Source organism: Taurulus bubalis (genome assembly GCF_910589615.1).
Source record: "Taurulus bubalis genome assembly, chromosome: 1".
In the NCBI taxonomy this organism is placed as follows: Eukaryota; Metazoa; Chordata; class Actinopteri; order Perciformes; family Cottidae; genus Taurulus; species Taurulus bubalis.
In genome coordinates this window covers 18,586,906-18,606,642 of record NC_136589.1, presented here as the reverse complement: position 1 = coordinate 18,606,642, position 19,737 = coordinate 18,586,906, and the positions used below count along the sequence as shown (strand labels likewise).

Sequence of the window (19,737 nt, the reverse complement as noted above, 5' to 3'; positions counted from 1 at the left end):
AAGACTTTATAGGAGAGCTTGGACGAGACGTTGGACGACTTTATGCGAGACGTTGGACGACTTTATGCGAGACGTTGGACGACTTTAGAGGACGTTGGCGGACGTTAGCTGTTGGTTGTTTTGTTGACGCTGCTTTTTGTCAAATGTCAGCAATCATAGCTGTCTAAAACTCATAATTACGGTCTCAACTCCAGAGCCTGAACGCAGCACGACCTCCCAGTGATCCAGTGGAAGGGTCTTTCCTTCAGTCCTGATGGAGACGAGGCCGCTTGTGTTCTTGAACGTCTCTTGTTGTTGTTTTTCCTGCCACTAAAATAAAGGAGAGGTGCGTACAGAGAGCTGCGTAACCCAAAGCGGTCAGGCATTCGTCCTCAGTCAGCGACGGTTTACACATTTAACGGAGCTCCGGATTTCCTCGGTCCTCGACACAAAGTCGAAACACACAAATGTCCAGCTGCTAAACCGACATACGTCAAAAAACAGTTAAACCAGCGCGTTGCCCCTCACAGACTCACCTGAACGGCAGAAGAACGGTTTGTTTGTTTCGAGGATTTGTCGTCTTTACGTTTTTTAATCGAATGTCTGAAGTGACTGATTCAGATCGAGGCTTTTTTACCGTGTTTTTAAGAAGCTGTTGGTTTGTTTCTAAAGAGAACGACCGGTCTGATTGGATCTCTGATTGGCCCTGGCGGGGACAATCAGAGCCCTGCGTTTAAACAGCCAAACTGAGTGCAGACGTTGGCGTTACCGTAGTTGCGTGTGGACGTTTTCTGTTCGTGTAAAAATAAATCTAGTTTTTATAATCGTTTTTATAAACGTGGAAGCGTCTCGTCAGAGGACGACCCGGGTCCTCACGCCCGTCCTGTCACGAGGAGGAGGAGGAGGAGGAGGTCCAAAGATTTTGAACATTTCCAGGTAATTAACCAGGAAATATTTGGGTTTTTATACTCTTACCTGAACGCACCACAGTCTCAGTGTAAACATGAGAATGCTGCTGTAACGCCTCCTCTTCCTCCTCACATCAGTGACTTTTCTCTTCACGTCTTCATCGCAGCGCCAACAAGCGGAGTGCATTTATTTATATCATTTATTTGTTTGGTCTCTTTTATCCTTATAAGGAAAAAAAAAGGAAAAAAAAGAACAGGTTTGAGCTCCAGGGGAAATGGTCCAATCAGACGCCTCCTGGGGTGGGTTTTGAAAACTGCCAGCTGATTGGCTCAGAGTTTAGTTTCCTGGTTGTGGTTTGTTTTAATTGAACGGATGGGTCACAGATCTTTATTTTTCTTTCCTGTGTAACTCCAGACTCTTTTTGTTTGTGTAATGCATGGTTAATACAATAAAAGTATTTTTTCTAGTCTTTCAGAAAAATGGAGGAAAAAAGTTCTGATCAGTTTGCGAGTTTTATAATTTTCTGTCGGTCTGTTTTTTTGTTTGTTTTTGGTTTAATTTACAAACTATGAAACATCAGATTTTAAAGATTGAACCACATAGCAGAATACAACTGTTGAAATGTATATAAAATGTCTATAATAACTATTAAATGGTGTCCCTGTACAGAGGCTGCTGCTCCGCCCCTCATTCTAATCAAAAACACATTCTTCTACGTCTCAGTGACAGAGCGGGTCGTCCTTTTACTACAAGGCCGGTGGTTTGTTTTATTTCTTAGACTTTATTATTAAAGTGCAGATAATCGCTCGTAATATATTTAGAGAGGGCTCACAGTTAAATATTGTGTTGGTGTTAAGGAGACCACATTTCCCAGTCCTGAATCAGGACTGCGGGGACCACCGTATGATCCATCTGCTGTCATTAGGACATTTAGATCTCTGACATCGCACCGAGCAGAAGAACCCCTGCTCCATCTTTTGTTATGGTTGTTGATGACCTCGACAACCATGCAACTTTTATTTTCTGTGACCTGGAAGCATTATCTCTTAATTCATGAATTCAATTCAGTTTATTTTATATAGCCCAACATCACAAATACAAGTTTGCCTCGGAGGGCAAAAATGAACACAGGACGGTTAGCCTATGGTTTTATGGGGGCGTTAATTATGATCATTCTTAATGATAGTTATAAATAATTATGATAATGATGAATTAGGATAGTTATTAATATTTAGGACTTCATCATGTTCAGGCTGCTCATTCACAGGTTTATCTGACGAGGTTTAAAAAGTTAAGTTAAGAAACTATCAAGTCAAAACAAAGAACGAGTGACAGAAATCTTTCCTTTATGAGCAGTTCAGTGACTCAGGACATCGGTGCAGAAACCAGAGAGGAAGGTGTGTCTCCATGAGACATTCAGGGACCACTGGCAGACGGTAGCTTCAGAAGACCTTCAGATGTGGTTGAAAGTAAGACTGAACTTAATTATAATAATAATAATTTGCATTAAGTCAAGGAGTTTATTTGTGTACGTTTCATCAGAGAAAACACAATTATTAAAAGTATTAACATTAATAATGATGTATTACGTCATGTATTTCCTCGGCTCTGCCGCGTCACAGTGAGTGTTTGACGGCGTGGGCGGCCTCGATGACGTTGTGGTGTCTGGGGCCCACGGCGGTCGGGGCCGTGGTGGTTGGGGCCCGGTGCACCGTGAGCAGAGCGTGGCGTGCGCCGAGGTCCCGGTCGCTGACCGTCATGGCGTCCAGGTGCTGACGCAGCAGGAGCTTCAGCTGCCGGTTGTCTTGACTGAGATCGTCTATTCGTTTCCTCAGAGCTTCTCGCCGAAGGACAGACGCGTTCATCCTCATCCTCACCTGCTGCAGCGCTGACATGTCCTGCAGAAACAAGTCAGTGAAGGCAATACCAGAGACTCCTCACTGGGTACATCCTAAGTCTCTAAATTGCATCCCCGTTTCCCTCACTTTCGTCCTTTCCTTGCGTCTTAGTCCCTCCCACCAAGGATACATGGAGAGGAAGCCATACGAGGAGAGAGGACGCGAGGAAATATGTTTTAAGAGACATGAGACGTCCTTTCCTCTGGAGCATCACGTGAAGCAACGTCTGTTTCTGATGACTGCGGCTGAGATCAGCTGTCAATCGAGAGACTTATGAGGGAGTTTGTTTCCGTAAACATAATCAGTGTAACAGAGTTGTTTCTGGTCCGGACAGTTTTTAGTGAACATTCCAATAAAAATGTACTTAAAATATTGATAATAAATGATCGTATAATGTTTTCAGTTGGTGTTAAACTATTACTTATATTAATAAAGACATCAGTGTCAGAGTGGAGATGTTTTCTCTGTAGTCTGTTACCCGTTAAACAAACTGCAATGAATAGTTTTATACTGTGTTCTGTGTCCTGCTTATACGTGCAAGATCGATGTCTACCTGCGGAATGCGTCTTATTTATTAATTATTTACGTCCGTTTTTTTTCTTTCTTCTGATTGTGACATTATAAAATAATCCACAATATGATTAGGGTTTCTCTTCAACACTGGAATTATGGTAAGTCAGAAAACAAATCTAATATATAGCTTGAGTTTAATCTGTGATCGTCAATGACAATTTAGAGACTTGGGATGCACCCACTGTCACATGAACGTCTGCTACGTCCTGTCTTCGTCTCCTACATCCTGTCCTCGTCTCCTACATCTTGTCCTCGTCTCCTATATCCTCGGGTCCTACGTCCTGCCTTTGTCTCCTACCTCCTGTCCTCGTAAACTACGTCTTGTCCTCATCACCTATGTCTTGTCTTCCTCATCTACGTTCTGTCCTCGTCTCCTACGTTCTTTCCTCGTCTCCTACATCCTGTCCTCGTCTCCTACGTCTTGTCTTCTTCCTCATCTACGTCCGGTCCTCGTCTCCTACGTCTTGTCTTCTTCCTCATCTACGTCAGGCCCTCGTCTCCTACGTCCGGTCCTCGTCTCCTAGGTCCTTGACAAAGTGGACTCGTCTTACCTTGTCTGGTCCCTCTGTCTCAGGGCCAGTTGTCTCCTGTCTCCGCCCCTCCGGGGGGACCATTGCGAAGATGTCCTTCTCTCTCTCCAGCTTCCGACACATCTCAGCGACTCGTAAAACCTTGACACCCTGAAAGCAGCGCAGCGAAAGGAAGGATGAGCACAAGCGTGGACTCGGCTGTGGACAAACAGGAAGTGAGATGGACGTGTGTCACCTTGGCGACGACGGCCTTCAGTTTCTTGGCGGTGTTGTCGCTCTGGATGGTGAGCTCGGTCAGCCGCTTTCTCGCCGCCGCGCGATCCTGAATCAGCTGTTCCCGGAGCGAGCGAGTCCTTGCGCTCACCTGTCTCCTGGCATCCGTCCGGTCCTGTTCAGCCGACTGGTTTTCTGTCTCACTGGCGTTGAGTGTCGCCCTCCGCAGGAAGACCTTCCGCTGAAGGAGGACGAGTCCTTGGTCACGTGGTCTTACAGGTAGGGGTGGGCTGTATCGATACAGCATAGTATCGCGATATTTTGCGTGGTGATATTGTATCGATACACGGAAGCAAAGTATCGATCTTTTATTTAAGCAATTGTAAACTTTTTGGTCTTAGAATAAAATCAATAGTTTTTCAGCCCACTAGATGGTGCTGTGTTATTTGTGGTGAGGTCAGCAGAGCTCCCGGGTCAGCGTAATCGGTAGGAAGTTGGTCAAAACAAACATGGAGGCATCGGAGAAAGAAATTAGAGATGCGCCGTCCGTGTTTAAATCAGACGCCTGGACTTCCTGTCACTCGTAGTGCCGCTGCTCGCACAGCTGTTACACGAAACACGGGACAACATTCACGACACAGCGCTGATCAAAGACATTACAAAAAGCATAAATCAAAATGGCTACGGGTACCCTAGAAGCGCTGGAAGCGGCCGGTGTTACGGATTAACAGGCGGCCCTGTTAACTGGCGACCTTCGGCTGGTAGTAGCCAGTTAACAAGGCCGCCTGTTAATCCGTAATACCGTCTTCCCGACACAGTTCCTGGAGAAGTCGGTGAAATTCACCGAGCTGTATGTGCCTGCGGATAACATTATGGACCCGTTTTTAGGATTTCCACAACAAGGAGAAAGTGGTTATTTTCATGGTGGACGGCAGAAATGATAACTGTTTGCACGGAGATAAGCCCTGACTCCTCTCCGCCACGTCCAGCTCCAATGACGCCACTATGTAGACTGTACTACAAACAGTTCAGTTTGTCAGGTGCAACATTTATGACAGTGTTGGTCAGTTTGTCCCATTGTGTTGGTCCCCCAGAGTCAGGAAGTGGGTTGGAAAGATCACTGCAGACCCCTCACACCCTGGACACAAGCTGTTTCAACTCCTCCCCTCTGGTAGGCGCTACAGAGCACTGTACGCCAAAACCACCAGACACAGGAACAGCTTCTTTCCACTGGCCATCACTCTGATGAACAATTAATCAGACACCTACATCTGGACTACTTTGAACTATTTTTGAGTACTGTTGTCTTTAATGCCTTTTTTTATATTTATCTTGTTTATTGTATATTGTGTATGTACATTAGTATTGTAGCGACCCTGTACAGGTGTCTGTTGGTGGGTACGGGTCGGTCAGGGGCCTCTCTCTCTCTCTCTCTCTCTCTCTCTCCGGCCAATCACAGGCCTGTGATTGGTGGAGTAGCGGGGTAGGCGGGTGGTTAAGGAGGAAGTGACGTATGTTGTGTTGTTCGTTGAGCTAGTGTGGGGGATGCTACGTGCGTCACTGTTAGCGAAGAGCCTGTTGCCAATCCTGTGCCCACTGTTGCAATAAACCTGCAAAGTTACCGCAAACAACGTCTGCGAGTGGTTACTGTGGACGTTACAGTATGAAGAGCAACGTGTAACCGGAGTCAAATTCCATGTGTGTGTAAACACGCATGGCCAATAAAGCCGATTCTGATTTTGATGATAGAGTCATGATGAGGTCATCTCTAATGATTGTTTTACCTGCAGCTTCCTCGCGGCCTGTGCGTCTCGGCCCGTCTCTTCGATTAGCTGCTGCGTTTCCATCAGCAGGTCCGTCAGCTTCTGGTTTTCGGTGTTGCAAGTCTGCATCGCCTCCCGGTTTTGGAGGGTCTCCTTCCACAGTCGGTCCTGGTCATGGTGGGTCAGAGCGTCTTTCTGTCCACAGAGACTCAAATCAGTTCTTCTTCTGCTCCTCCTTTAAGAACTCTTCTCAGAAAACTCGATCCTACCCTTCCATCATGAGAGGTCTGGTATGCCGTGATGCATTCACTGTATAGTCTGTGGACCTCGTTCATCGCAGCTCTGTGTTGCTGCTCCACCGTTAACGTGGCGTCATTCAGATCGGCTCGCCGCTGCGCCGACTGGAACGACAGCTGCTTCCTGTGGGAGGAGGGGTCAGACCAGAGAGGTGGGGGGAAGAAGAGGGAAGGAAAGGAGAAAGGAAGAATAAAAGAGAAAGGAAGGAAGGAAAGAAGAAGCAAGGAAGAATTAAAGAGAAAAGAAAGAAGGAGAAAGGACGAATAAAAGAGGAAGGAAGGAAGGAAAGAAGAAACAAACAAAGAAAAGAAGGAACGAAAAGAGAGGAGCAGGAGGAGGAGGAGGAGTTCGAGGAGGAAGAGTTCGGGGACGTAGAGGAGCAGGAGCAGGAGGTGGAGGTGGAGGAAGAGGAGGAGCACTACTCGCCTCTCCTGGGAGCACCTCCTGCCCAGCTGCTGCAGCTCTCTCTCCCACTGCTGCTGCACCGCCGTCACTCGCTCACGCTGCAGAGTTAACAGAAGCTCCGCCTGCTGCAGGTGGACACGCCTCACCTGAGCCCACTGAAGCTCCGCTTCCTGCAGGTCACGCCCTAGAGTCTGCAACACAGAGCGGGAGGCTGAGGGGAGGAGGAGGAGGAGGAGGAGGGAGCAAGAGGAGGAGGAGCATAAGGAGGAAGAAGAAGAAAAGCAGGAGGAGGAGGAGGAGGAAGAGGAAGAAGAGAAGGGGGAAGAAAGCAGGAGGAGGAGGGGCAGGAGGAAGAGGGGCAGCAGCAGGAGGAGGAAGAGGAACAGCCGCAGCAGGAGTAAGAAGAGAAGCAGAAGCAAGAGGAGCAGCAGGAAGAGGAGGAGGCCCACCTGCACCACGCTGTCCCGGCCGTCCAGCATCCTCCCAAAGCTCTGTTTCAGCTCCGTGACGCGTCCTCGTAGCTCTCCGGCGCGCGTCAGGCGGAGCAGCGTCCTCCAGCCGTCACTGAGCTTCAGCAGGTTCACTACCGTGTTCCTCTCCTCCTTCCTCAGCTTGTCCTGCTCGAGGAGGAGAAGGAGGAAAAGAAGAAGAAGAAGAAGAAGAAGAAGAAGAAGAAGAAGAAGAAGAAGAAGAAGAAGAAGAAGAGGAGGAAGAAAAGAAAGAAGGAAGATTATTGATTTATATTTCAAAATGAATCTAAATCTTAAATCACAAACGCAAGTCAGTAATGTTGTGTTCATGTGTTACTCTGGAGACACATCCAAGATGACGTCATCATGAGGCTGATATTATGGGATGTAGGAATGTGAATGAGAGACCTGCAGAAACAGAGAGAAGATCTCCTCCTTCTTCTTCTTCATCTCCTCCTCCGCCAGAGCTCTCTGCTGCAGGAGCGCCAGCCGCTCCTCCTCCGTCTTCCCCTCTCTGTTCTTCGGCATGATCCTCCTCTTCCTCCTCCTCCTCCTCTTCGTTTGATATCTGACTGAAGAGCACAGTGAAGTTTCATTTCAGAGTATAATATATGTACACATATACACACATGTACATATAAACACACATATACCTAAATACAGACTACATTTATCAGCAGTTATTTCATTTATTATATATGATAAATGAAATAACTGGTAATAACTAATGATGTGAGTGAGTTTTCTCGTGCTCATGACGTCATCCCTCCCATTAACCCGTCTGCAGTGCTCATGACGTCATCCCTCCCATGAACCCGTTTGCAGTGCTCATGACGTCAGCCCTCCCATGAACCCGTCCTATCAATAAGACCCACGGTACCTTGAGTCGCCTCCCGGTGAACGTGAGGCTCCTTTCGGCTACAGGTCTGCGTGTGTGTTTGCGTCGCGTCCCCATGGCAACGGAGCCCCGGAATCGCTTCGGGCCAGACCAATGGGAGGGGGGGGACATATTCGGTTCTTTTCTGAATGGTTCGGTCCGATGAGGGAAAACCATAAAATGGATAAAAAACATCAGTTGTTTTTAACTTTAACTTATATTAAATCAAATAAAGAGAATCAACAGAAAACCAAACGTTGTCTAATATAAGTGATTTAACCTTGATTACATTTCTATATATATATATATATATATATATATATATATATATATATATATATATATATATATATATATATGTATAAGATGTAATATATATATCATATATATATATATATATATATCATATATATATATATACATACCTTGTATTATATATATACACATACCTTGTATTTTATATATGTATATATATACATATACATATATATATATATATATATATATATACATATACATATATGTATATATATATATATATATATATATATGTATATGTATATATATACATATATATACATATATGTATATGTATATATATACATATACATATATGTATATGTATATATACATATGGGTTTTAGCAGTATCCCACAACCTCATATTTGTTTGCTTTTTAGTTTTCTTGTCTTTTTTATTTGTCTTACTGTTCTCATGTGAGAGATAGTCATGAATAAACCAGAGTTATGTAAAAAAAAGTAAAGTAAATTCTTGAATTGCAAATTTTAACAAAACTCTTTACTAAGATTCTTGTGAAAACCAAATATCTTAATCACGACATAACCTCTTTTATTTTCGCTCCTATTTGTGTTATTATGAATATCTTTTAGCTAAAAGTCGTCCTGCTGCCAAAATCATGCTCCCTTCAATAAAAGAAGCAGTCACTTACAAATATCCTTCTGTCTAATGTTAATTGCATGCCACTCCCGTAGCTGTTATCAAGTATCACTCACGTCTGCCGACAGGTCATTAATTAAGGAAAGGAAGAAGGCCCTTGTAAACTACAGGGGGTCTGGTCCTTTGTTCTAGCCTCAGCCTCTCATCGCAGACTTCTTTGTTCTAACCTACCTTTTGTTCTTCTGTATATAAATGCCCATGTAAGATGTTGATACTGGGGGCATCGTGGAGCAGACTCCAGCGTTACTCTGCTTAAACGCTGCTCTCTTCTCTGCGCAGGGAATAAATGATTACATAGACAAGTTCTTGTTTCTCGAGGTTTCATGATTTCAGCTTAGTAAGACACAACACCGGGTAGGGTGAATTTTACTGTTACACAACTGAGCCTGCACTATAGTGGCTGGCCTAGTAATTTCCTATAGAACAGGTCTACACCTTGTTCTGTTATTAAACAAACTAAACGGCCGTATGTTATTGATCGTATCTACACGACAGCATGTCATTTCTGTCTCTACATGGTTGCTTCTACAACTCTTCTCTGCTCCCTGTATCGCACAAGGGCGGAGTTCCGCCCCGATGGACTGCACACAGGTGAGCACACAGTGGACAGAGAGAGAGAGCGGCGAAAAATATGTTGCGTGCTTTTCACAACAGGATTTGCTGCTTTAAGATCTCACTATTTTAAGCTATGAGCTATCACTTTTAAAGCCTAACAGTTAATGTATTTGCAGGTCAAGACAAACAGCCTGGTCGATAAATGACGTTTCTGACTTCGCATATCGAGAGGCTATTATATTATATATATATCATATATCATATTACATACATTATTTGCATCTTTGCACTCTCCTATTGTTTGTTGTTGTTGTTGTTGTTGTTATTTTTATTTTTATTTACACCTTAATATGCACATACATACTTGCACTCTTGCACTTCTACTGTTTGAGTTAATTTAATTCCTAAATTAATACTCTGTTATTCTTTCTTTCATCCAGCTATTTTATTGTTGTTGTTATTGTTATTATTATTTTAATCTTTATTCTATTAGTATTATTATTGCATATATCTTTCATCCCTGTTGTTTTTATATCTTTTATATCTTATCTTATTTTCTGTGTAAATGGCTGCTACGCGACACAAAATTTCCCCTTGGGGATTAATAAAGTATATATTCATTCAATCATTTATGAGGGATACTTCTGTGCCATCAATTAATCCATTAACTAAGATATATCTCCCTTCTGTGTCTTTATGTACTAGTGTTTGTGTGAAGTTAATTTGTCTGTGTATGAGTATGGATACTCCCTTTTTTCTCCCTGATCGGTGTGAAGAGTAATATACTTTATCTGCCCACGACCTTCTTAACTTTTCATGTTCAGCATCAGATAAATGGGTTTCCTGGAGGAATGCAATGTGACAGTTGGCTTGTTTCATCTGATGTAGAATTGTCTTTCTCTTAACAGGGCTATGGAGGCCTTTGACATTATAACTTATCACTTTTAGCGGGTCCATTATGTAAAGTATGCAATTTTCATATTTTGGGATTTTGCATAGAAAAAAAAAAAATTAAAATTAAGTTGCAACCTCACAACTTTTGACTCCTGATCAGCTCATTTATCTCTATGGCCGCTTGGGCATTCTAACAAACAGCAATAAAATATGAAACATACTTTCACTGTCCACATTCCTTTACTTTTAATAAAATATGGAGACTTTCCGTTGGCATCGTGGTAACGTTCATTTCAGGCCAGCCAATCAGCTCCTTCCCATCTAAAAACTCTATTTCAGACTCTTTTGTCATCTGTTATGAAATAGTACTCATCATTATTATTGCAGCTTCCTTGTTACATAACATGTTATTGATTTAGTGCAGGCAACTGAAGAGTTTTAATAACTTAGTTTGTCAAATTTAGACTTGCACAAGAAATGTTTATGTGTACATTGCAATGCTTAAGATGGGGTATTGTTTACCAGGTATGCATGGAATGAGCACAGAGTCACTAGTCTGCTGTGGGTCACAGTTATTTGCACACAGTGATAAGAGCTGAGGTTTTACAAAGGAGCATTTGGTTTTAAGAACAAAGGGGACTGGACCACCTGTGGTCTGGGGGAATCTCCCTCCTGTTCTTATCAAAATGCTGGGATGTTAAAACCAGATTGTAGATTCCTGTTTGGGGTCTTTGAGCTGAAGCGAGACAGGAACAGCCTGTGGAGCAAAGGCCCGAAGCCCCTCAGCTGAGTATATGTACACTGTATCACCATTTGAACTTTAATTAAACCGTTTATTATAACTCATTGATTCTGTAATTTCTCTTCTCCATGAGCACCCAAGGTTCTCAGAATACTTTTCACAACACAGAGACACAACACATGACAAGCTAAATTAAGTTGTGCAATAACTTATGAGAGAAAAATAAGACCTGCTGGTTCTATGACCTCAGTATTTGTCCCGAAATGTTTGTCAAAGCAGAACAAGATACATCCTTACTGACATCAGGTGGGACCCCACCTCTGCAGGGACACACCCTGCAGAGGTGAGACCAGAACCCGAATGCAGCTCTGACTACACACATCTGGAAAGCTGCCTCTGACTCCAACATTTCACAACTCTTAACTCCCTCCTTCGTGGACTAGGGTTTACTAGTTTACCGGGGTTACCGGTATTATCTTGCATAATGGTGTTGGGCAGACGTGTGTAGTATTTGAGACGTTTGGTGTATCCTTTCAAAGTTGAACTCAAATCTGATTGAGTGATTGTGTGACACCGATGAGGCCAATACGGACTTTGGAGAAGAGACTCCCCACAATCTCCATGTAGCAAACAGGACTTAGATAAATGCAGATAAAACATGTTTTCTATTTGGGTTGACTCATGAGCTTCCGTCTCCACATGCAGAGGGTCACATACAGGCTGATTCTCTACGCCGCACATGTTACAAGATGGCGCCGCAGATGACTGCCTCGGTATGTTGGTGCTCATTGTTTCTTGTTGTTTTTGTGTTAAATGCTGCTTTCTGCTGCGATTCCCGGAGCTCTTTCACCAGAGATGAGCTCATGAACATCAGGGGAACAACTTCAGCGGACTTATTTCCAACTTTTTTAACTTCTGTGGAATTACTGGACATTCTTGTGAAAGGTGCGCTCACCTTGGCTCACGCAGTGAAACGCCGCAGGAGAGGGAAACGTGCCGGCTCGCTAGTGCGTCTCCGTAAACGGGGATCTCGTACAGCGCTGCTGGGAATATTTCTCTCCAACGTCCGCTCATTGTGCAACAAACTGGACGAACTCCAGCTCCTTGCTAGGAGAGACAGAGACTTTTCTTCTTCCTCCGTTTTATGCTTCACGGAGACCTGGCTCTGTGGATCGATACCGGACTCCGCGTTCCAGCTGGCTGGCTTCCAGCTGTTCAGAGCGGACCGCGACATGGAGCTCTCCGGCAAAACGAAGGGAGGAGGAATCTGCTTCTACCTCAACAACGGCTGGTGTAACAACGTAACGGTGATTCTACAGCACTGTTCGCCGAACCTGGAATCCCTTATCATTCACTGCAAACCCTTCTACTCCCCACGTGAGTTTGCTTCATTCATCCTGGTCGGTGTATATATGGCGCCGCAGGTCAACGTGCAGGAGGCACAGCGGACACTTGCCGAGCAGATACGGTGTGTGGAGCGGACCTACCCGGACTCTTTAGTTATTTTCCTTGGGGACTTTAACAAAGGTAACCTCAGCCATGAACTCCCTAAATACAGACAGTTAATTAAATGCCCTAGAGCAGGGGTGTCAAACTCATTTTCACCCCGGGCCACATCAGCATCATGGTCGTCCTCAAAGGGCCGGTTGTAACTGTAGCACTGTATACATTTAACTCCTCCCGAACATAATGTTAACTGTCTTTGTATTAGATTATTGTTTATTCAAGTGTAAAAATATTGTACATGCATTTATATAAATGTAAAAATATATGGAAGCAAATTTCTCTGTTACTATGACAGAAGTTTCATTTAATTTAGGGTTAAGAAACCCACATTGCTAAAGATCAAACTTAAAACAGAAGAAAATGACAAAGACAAAGATCAAACGCACGTTATTATATTAACTTTCTTCAAAGCTCATAACTGGTCCAACAAATAATTGTCAGCAAATAAAGACATGCATGTGGTCTGGGGCAGTGGTTCAACTGGTCTGGGGCAGTGGTTCAACTGGTCCGGGGCAGTGGTTCAACTGTTCTGGAGCAGTGGTTCTGAACTGGTCTGGCTGCAGGACCCACCTTGACCCCTTAATGACGAGCTGAGATCCAATGCGAGGAACATTTTCAACTTCTCAAATTGATTTAATGATATGGTGCAGTTTAAACCTGAGAAAGTACACAATATCACAGTATGCCAACACAAAACAAATTGTTTGAAATATTCCCTTTTACACTCAATTAAAAACCCAAAAGTGCATCTTAAGGACATGAGGTAATACAACACACATAATATTTTTATAACTTCAGCCTTTTTTAACAGAATCAGTGTTTTCATGCACAAACATGGAATAGTAAGTAAAGTAAAGCGTGTTGTGAACGCAGCATTGAGGAGTGTGAATAGATGGCGCTCCGCTACATAAAAAATCCCCTTCAAAATAAAAGTCCTTGCAAAGGTCCGCGATTCACTGAAAACGGGTCCGTGAAGCCGTCGCAAGCCACATTAAATGACGCGGCGGGCCGGATTCGGCCCGCGAGCCTTGAGTTTGACATATGTGCTCTAGAGAGAAGAGCATTCTGGACCACTGCTACACCACATTCAGTGGGGCTTATCACGCCGTTCCACGTGCTGCTCTGGGAAACTCTGACCACGTCATGGTTCACCTGATTCCCTCATACAGGCAGAAACTAAAGTTCTGCAAACCTGTGGTGAGGAAATTCAAGAAGTGGACCAGTGAGGCTCTGGAGGCGTGCTTGGACTGTACAGACTGGGATGTCTTTAGGACTGCTACTAACAGTCTGGATGAGTACACAGATGCTGTAACTTCATACATCAGCTTCTGTGAGGACAGCTGTGTTCCAACCAGCTCCAGGGTGAGTTATAACAACGACAAACCCTGGTTCACAGCGGAACTCAGAAAGCTACGGCTGCAAAAGGACCAGGCATTCAGGAGTGGGGACAACGACTTGTATATAGAGTCAAAATACAGGTATAGCAAGGCGGTGAGAGATACTAAACGACTGTACTCTGAAAAACTGCAACAACCGCTATCAGCAAGTGACTCTGCTTCTGTCTGGAGGGGGCTCAGGCAGATAACCAACTGCAAGCTAAAACCCCCCCCGCCATGAACGACCTCCGTCTAGCAGACGAGTTGAACGAGTTCTACTGTCACTTTGATAGACAATGGTGCAGTCCTGACGCCATCCCCCACAGGCCCATCAGCCAGCCACAGACCATCAGCCCACCCTTCCCCAGCCCATCAGGGGCTCACATCTCTGTACCACCTTTCACCCCCCCCCCCCCCCTCCGTCCCCCTCCCTCCCCAGTGACGACCCACACTATTCTGGAGAGGGACGTCAACAGTCTGTTAAAAAAACAGAATCCCCGCAAAGCAGCGGGCCCGGACTCTGTCTCCCCCTCCACCCTGAAGCACTGTGCGGATCAACTGTCTCCTGTGTTCACTGAGATCTTCAACACCTCCCTGGAGACATGCCACATACCAGCCTCCTTCAAGGCCTCCACCACCATCCCCGTCCCCAAGAAACCCAGGATCACAGGACTCAATGACTACAGGCCCGTCGCCCTGACCTCTATAGTCATGAAGTCTTTTGAGCACCTGGTCCTGTGCCACCTCAAAACCCTGACTGACCCACTCCTGGACCCTTTGCAGTTCGCCTACAGGGCCAATAGGTCTGTAGACGATGCTGTTAATATGGCCCTCCACTACATCCTCCAGGATCTGGACTCCCCAGGAACCTACGCCAAGATCCTGTTTTTGGACCATCATCCTTTCTCTGCTGCAGGACAAGCTCTCCCAGCTGCAAGTGCCCGACTCCACCTGCAGGTGGATCACAGACTTCCTGACTGACAGGAAGCAGCACGTGAAGCTGGGGAAACACGTTTCAGGCTCTCGGACCATCAGCACCGGTTCCCCCCAAGGCTGCGTTCTTTCCCCTCTGCTCTTCTCCCTTTACACCAACAGTTGCACCTCCGGTCACCAGTCCGTCAAGCTCCTGAAGTTCGCGGATGACACCACCCTCAATGGACTCATCTCTGGTGGGGACGAGTCCGCCTACAGGTGGGAGACTGACCACCTGGAGACCTGGTGCAGCCAAAACAACCTGGAGCTCAACGCCCTGAAGACAGTGGAGATGGTTGTGGACTTCAGAAAGAATGCAGCCCCATCCGCCCCTCTCATCCTGTGTGACTCCCCCAGGGCTGGCCCTAGCCCTTTGGTTGTCCTAGGCGAGATTGAGTTTTGCGCCAACAATACACAATACTTTACATCACTGAAGAGACATATATTAACTTAACTGCTTTACTTTGCATAGCAGTTTTTCACCCACTTATAATTCTACTATTCTACATTGGAGTTCAACAATAAATGGTGCATGGACAACAAACACCAGAATAGTTTCAGAACATTCCCTTTTTAATTATTTTAAATAATTTATTACACTGTGCAAAACACTCTTTTTTTCAAATATGTTTATCGACAAGCTGTATAGGGAATGACTATGGTAAACAAGGTTTGACAGTCAAAGTGTCCGCGCAATAGATTTTTCAGATCGCGCACATTTTTCAGACACAAACGTTTTTTTTTTGTTGGAGTGAGCCATCTTTGTAATAGAAGATCTTTGATGTGACGTGTCTTGGCCAATCAGCGTTAAGATGTTTACAGCGCCCGTTTCTCAATATGCGTGTCTCTCTGTACTTGTGCAATAACTCACAGCTGAATCGTCCCTGCTTGCGGGAGCAGTGTTACTAATTTGGAGACTTTCTCGCTATATCTGGCAACTTTCCAAACCCTCTTGGAGACTTTTTTTGTGAAAAGCGACTAGCGACAAATCTAGAGACTTTTTTGTGTGTTATTAGAGACTTCCTGGTGTCTTGGAGACTGACGAGAAAGCGCCGCACGTATCTTTCTGCAGTTACTGTCCTCAGCGAGCAGCGGGTGCTCCGCCGTCCCAAAGCGGCCTCACAGGACTCGAGCGAGTCGCGCAGCAGTAACGGCAGAGAGGAGAGACCCACACGTCTCTGCGTCCAGACTAAATATTTATCGCGCATGCGCAAAGCCGCCACTGATCCCGCCCTGGTTGGATGTAAATGTTTCTTCACTGTTACACTAAAATAAATCACATCAGTCACCTTGTCCACTTTGTGTGCCTCTGTGACATCAGCTAAACATATAGTCATCATGTCTCAGTCTAACTGTACGCTCAAAAATACAGAAGGTATACAGTACCGGGCCGCAGAGAAAGAATTTCTAAAAATAAAAAATAAATTAAAAAAAAGTCGGAAAAATGTTTTATTTTGAAAAAAGACCGGATACATCCGTCTGTGCAAAGCCTCAAACGTAACCTCTTGACACATGTCAAGAGGTTACATGTGATACGTTACCCCAAAAGTGAAACTTAAAAGTCCCTTACAACTTGGTGTTCTGGATTAAAATCAAGGCAGTTACTTAGATCGCCAAAATAGCTCTGAAACCAAGACTTCCGGCTGCGCAATGTGGCGGTAAGACGTGCGTTGGCTGCGCTCCGACAACTTTCCGATTATTTTTACCAAAATACCCTATATCTCCATCTACTATCTAATTTTGTGTGCCTCGTATGATATCGGCACTCGAAAAGGACAGAAATGACAGGCAGGTCGACAAAATCCAAGACGTGGACTCAACCCTCTGGGCACTGTGTTAGCAACATGGCGGATAACCACTTACTGCCGAGAGGCTAGTTCAGGGGTCAGCAACCTTTCGTATCCAAAAAGCCATTTTGATCTTTTTCCACCCAAAAAAAATTGTCTGGAGCCGCAAAAATTATTTGATATCACAGCTTCTGAAGTTTTATATATAGTCATATTGTATATACAAAAAACTATAGTTTGTTGTATTTATGAAATTATAGAATAAGAATAAGGAAATTTTTTTTACATTGTATTGCTATTTTACCTGTTTATAACTATCAAACAAAAAATTGTCATGTGTCGGCTACATTAAGATTAATTAAAAACACAACTATGCAGACCTTCAGTACTATCTATATTTGTGGCTCATGTGGTAGAGTGCTTGCCCTGTAACTGCAAGCTAGCAGGTTCAATATCTGTCCTCTTCAGTGAGTTTTACATTTTAAACGCATATCTTTTGCTACGTTTACACTGAGCGTCCTCCTCACTAGAGCACCGCAAACGGAGGACGGATCCGTTTTTACTAACGGACGCCTCACTGTCTCATGAGCTGACACAGAACCAGCAGCAGTAGTGGAGTTTGGAGACGTGATCCACTTCCTGAAAGTATATCTACTTTACTCAGTTTGCTGCAGCAGTTGAGGAATCGCTCTTCTGCACTCATCTGCGCGCGAAGTCGGGGCTCTGAATCACGAATAGCCAGCTGCAGGGGCGGATGCTTGACAGCGACATGACGCACATTTTAGTGAAAGAAATATTTAAATATTTTCAGTGACCCAATATCACCTAAAACTCCAAGATAAGAGGAATTCCCTTTGAAAATTTTTCCACTGGGCAAAGCCTCAGGGAGCCGCAACAGATGGGCTAAAGAACCGCATGCGGCTCTGGAGCCGCGGGTTGCCGACCCCTGCCCTAGGCAGTCACATAGTTCGCCTTTAGCAATCGCCGGCCCTGGACTCCCCCGTCGACGCTGTGGAGTCCTTCCGCTTCCAGGGCTCCATCATTTCCCAGGACTTCAAGTGGGAGCTGAACATCAGCTCCATCACTAAGAAGGCCCAGCAGAGGATCTTCTTCCTAAGGCAGCTGAAGAAATTCAACCTGCCAAAGAAAATGATGGTGTAATTCTACACTGCCATCATTGAGTCCATCCTCTGCTCCTCCATCTCAGTCTGGCATGCTGCAGCCACTGCCAAGGACAAGGCCAGGCTGCAGCGCATCATCCGCTCTGCTGAGAGGGTGATTGGCTGCAATTTTCCGTCCCTCCAGGACTTGTTCGCTTCCAGGAGTCTGAAGCGAGCTAGGAAGATTGTAGCTGATCCCTCTCACCCTGGTCACAACCTGTTTGAGTCCCTTCCTTCTGGCAGGAGGTTGAGGTCCATCAGGACCAGGACCTCACGCCACACTAACAGTTTTTTCCCGTCCGCAGTTGGGCTCATCAACAGAGCCCGGTTCCCTCACTGACTGACTCTGTCACCCCCAGGACTATTTTTCCGACTATTTTTCCTTTCTTTTCTTTCCTCTTCTTTTCTTTCTTCTTACCGGCCACTCCCCTGCACACTTCATATTTAAACACTCATGCCACTTAACATACACTTTAACTTAAACACACATGTCACTTTAACATACACTTACTTTAACGTTATCTGTTTGTCTGAGCACTTTATCTTATACTTGATTCAATATCATTGCATTGCTGTTGTCGTTGATTGTTGTTTGTCTCGTCTAATGTCTCATGTCTAATGTATGCAACTTCCGCATAGAAAAATTCCTCGTTTGTGTAAACATTCCTGGCAAATAAACGGTTTCTGATTCTGAACACACGTGTCATGTGGACCTAGAGGAAAGATCTGAGGAAGAATGGTTTAGAGAAGAGAGAAGAAGTCGAGAAGTTATGTGTGATGGACATTTATTGGACAGAAAATACTTCTGCACCAGCAAATGTTTCAGGACGAGCTACCACATGTATCTTTGGCACACACACACACACACACACACACACACACACACACACACACACACACACTACCGTTCAAAAGTTTGGGGTCGCCCAGACAAATGTTCAGTTTCTTCACAATTTCTCGCATGGAATAGTCTACAATTCGAAGAACAAGAATAGACTTTCACATGAAAGTTCTCTTTTTCTGGCCATTCTGAGAGTATAATGGAACCCACAAATGTGATGCTATGCATAGGAAAGCCAGTTGTAAAGCTTCTCTCACCAGCATAACTGTTTTAAGTTGTGCTAACATAATTGCACAAGGGTTTTCTAATCATCCATTGTTCTTCTATGCGATGCGCAACCACAATGTACCATTAGAACACCGGAGTGATAGTTGCTGGAAATGGGCCTCTATACACCTATGTAGATATTTCATTAACAACCAGATGTTTCCACCTAGAATAGTCATTTACCACATTAACAATGTATAGTGTATTACTGATTAATTTAATGTTATCTAAAAAACAGTGCTTTTCTTTGAAGAATAAGGAAATTTCTAAGTGACCCCAAACTTTTGAACGGTAGTGTGTGTGTGTATATACATTTTGTAGACTTAATACTTACAATATGCAATACTGCTATACTATACTGAATATTGTTTTGCTACTACTACATTTCACTTCATAATATTACACTTATATGCCATAATATGTATAATGTACCAGCCTGTTTATTTGACCATATTATGTCATACTGTTATACCACTTTACTTTGATGAGACGTCACTGTTAGTCTAGAACACTGAATAATGTTTCCACCAGTAAACCTGAACATGCACACAAGCGATTATAACCGCATAAATATATAGATTATAATTAACTAGAGGATACACTTTTTCCTACACGTAGATCTTACACCCTTAAATATAAACAGTAGCCCGGCCACCCTACGGAGGAATCTAATTTTGTTTTTTTTATTAAAATAAAAGTTGGATAAAATCTCCACTTGTCCTCTCCTTATATGTAGTCAGGTGTCGGTAGGTAGAACCACCAGTGC

General features: G+C 44.3%; 2 protein-coding genes across 2 annotated transcripts in view; one reads left to right on the top strand and one right to left on the bottom strand.

The window, feature by feature from the left end:
* Positions 1-1,931: 1,931 nt before the first annotated feature.
* Positions 1,932-7,985, bottom strand: drc2 (dynein regulatory complex subunit 2). The gene is made up of 9 exons (XM_079225019.1): positions 7,918-7,985; positions 7,446-7,605; positions 6,894-7,184; positions 6,135-6,758; positions 5,887-6,060; positions 4,125-4,343; positions 3,911-4,039; positions 2,478-2,786; positions 1,932-2,339 (listed from the first exon to the last, which is right to left on the bottom strand). The coding sequence occupies exons 2-8, from the start codon at positions 7,563-7,565 to the stop codon at positions 2,505-2,507; spliced, it is 1,839 nt and encodes a 612-aa protein (XP_079081145.1). The 5' UTR covers positions 7,566-7,605; positions 7,918-7,985; the 3' UTR covers positions 1,932-2,339; positions 2,478-2,504.
* A 3,826-nt stretch (positions 7,986-11,811) lies between these two features.
* g2e3 (G2/M-phase specific E3 ubiquitin protein ligase) overlaps positions 11,812-19,737 on the top strand; it is a gene marked incomplete at its 5' end in the record, with an annotated part of 32,068 nt that continues 24,142 nt past the window's right edge. The window contains 2 exons of the mRNA XM_079224908.1: positions 11,812-11,835; positions 12,259-12,439. Coding sequence (XP_079081034.1) covers positions 11,812-11,835; positions 12,259-12,439 — 205 coding nt within the window. The remainder of the gene's footprint in view (positions 11,836-12,258; positions 12,440-19,737) is intronic.

Excerpts from the sequence above, each read along its gene's own strand:
- drc2 (XM_079225019.1), bottom strand. The coding sequence starts at position 7,565 with ATGCCGAAGAACAGAGAGGGGAAGACGGAGGAGGAGCGGCTGGCGCTC. Across the intron at positions 4,040-4,124 it reads TGAAGGCCGTCGTCGCCAAG|GGTGTCAAGGTTTTACGAGT; the intron begins GTGACACACGTC and ends CGCTGCTTTCAG. Across the intron at positions 2,787-3,910 it reads AGACAGAGGGACCAGACAAG|GACATGTCAGCGCTGCAGCA; the intron begins GTAAGACGAGTC and ends TTGTTTCTGCAG.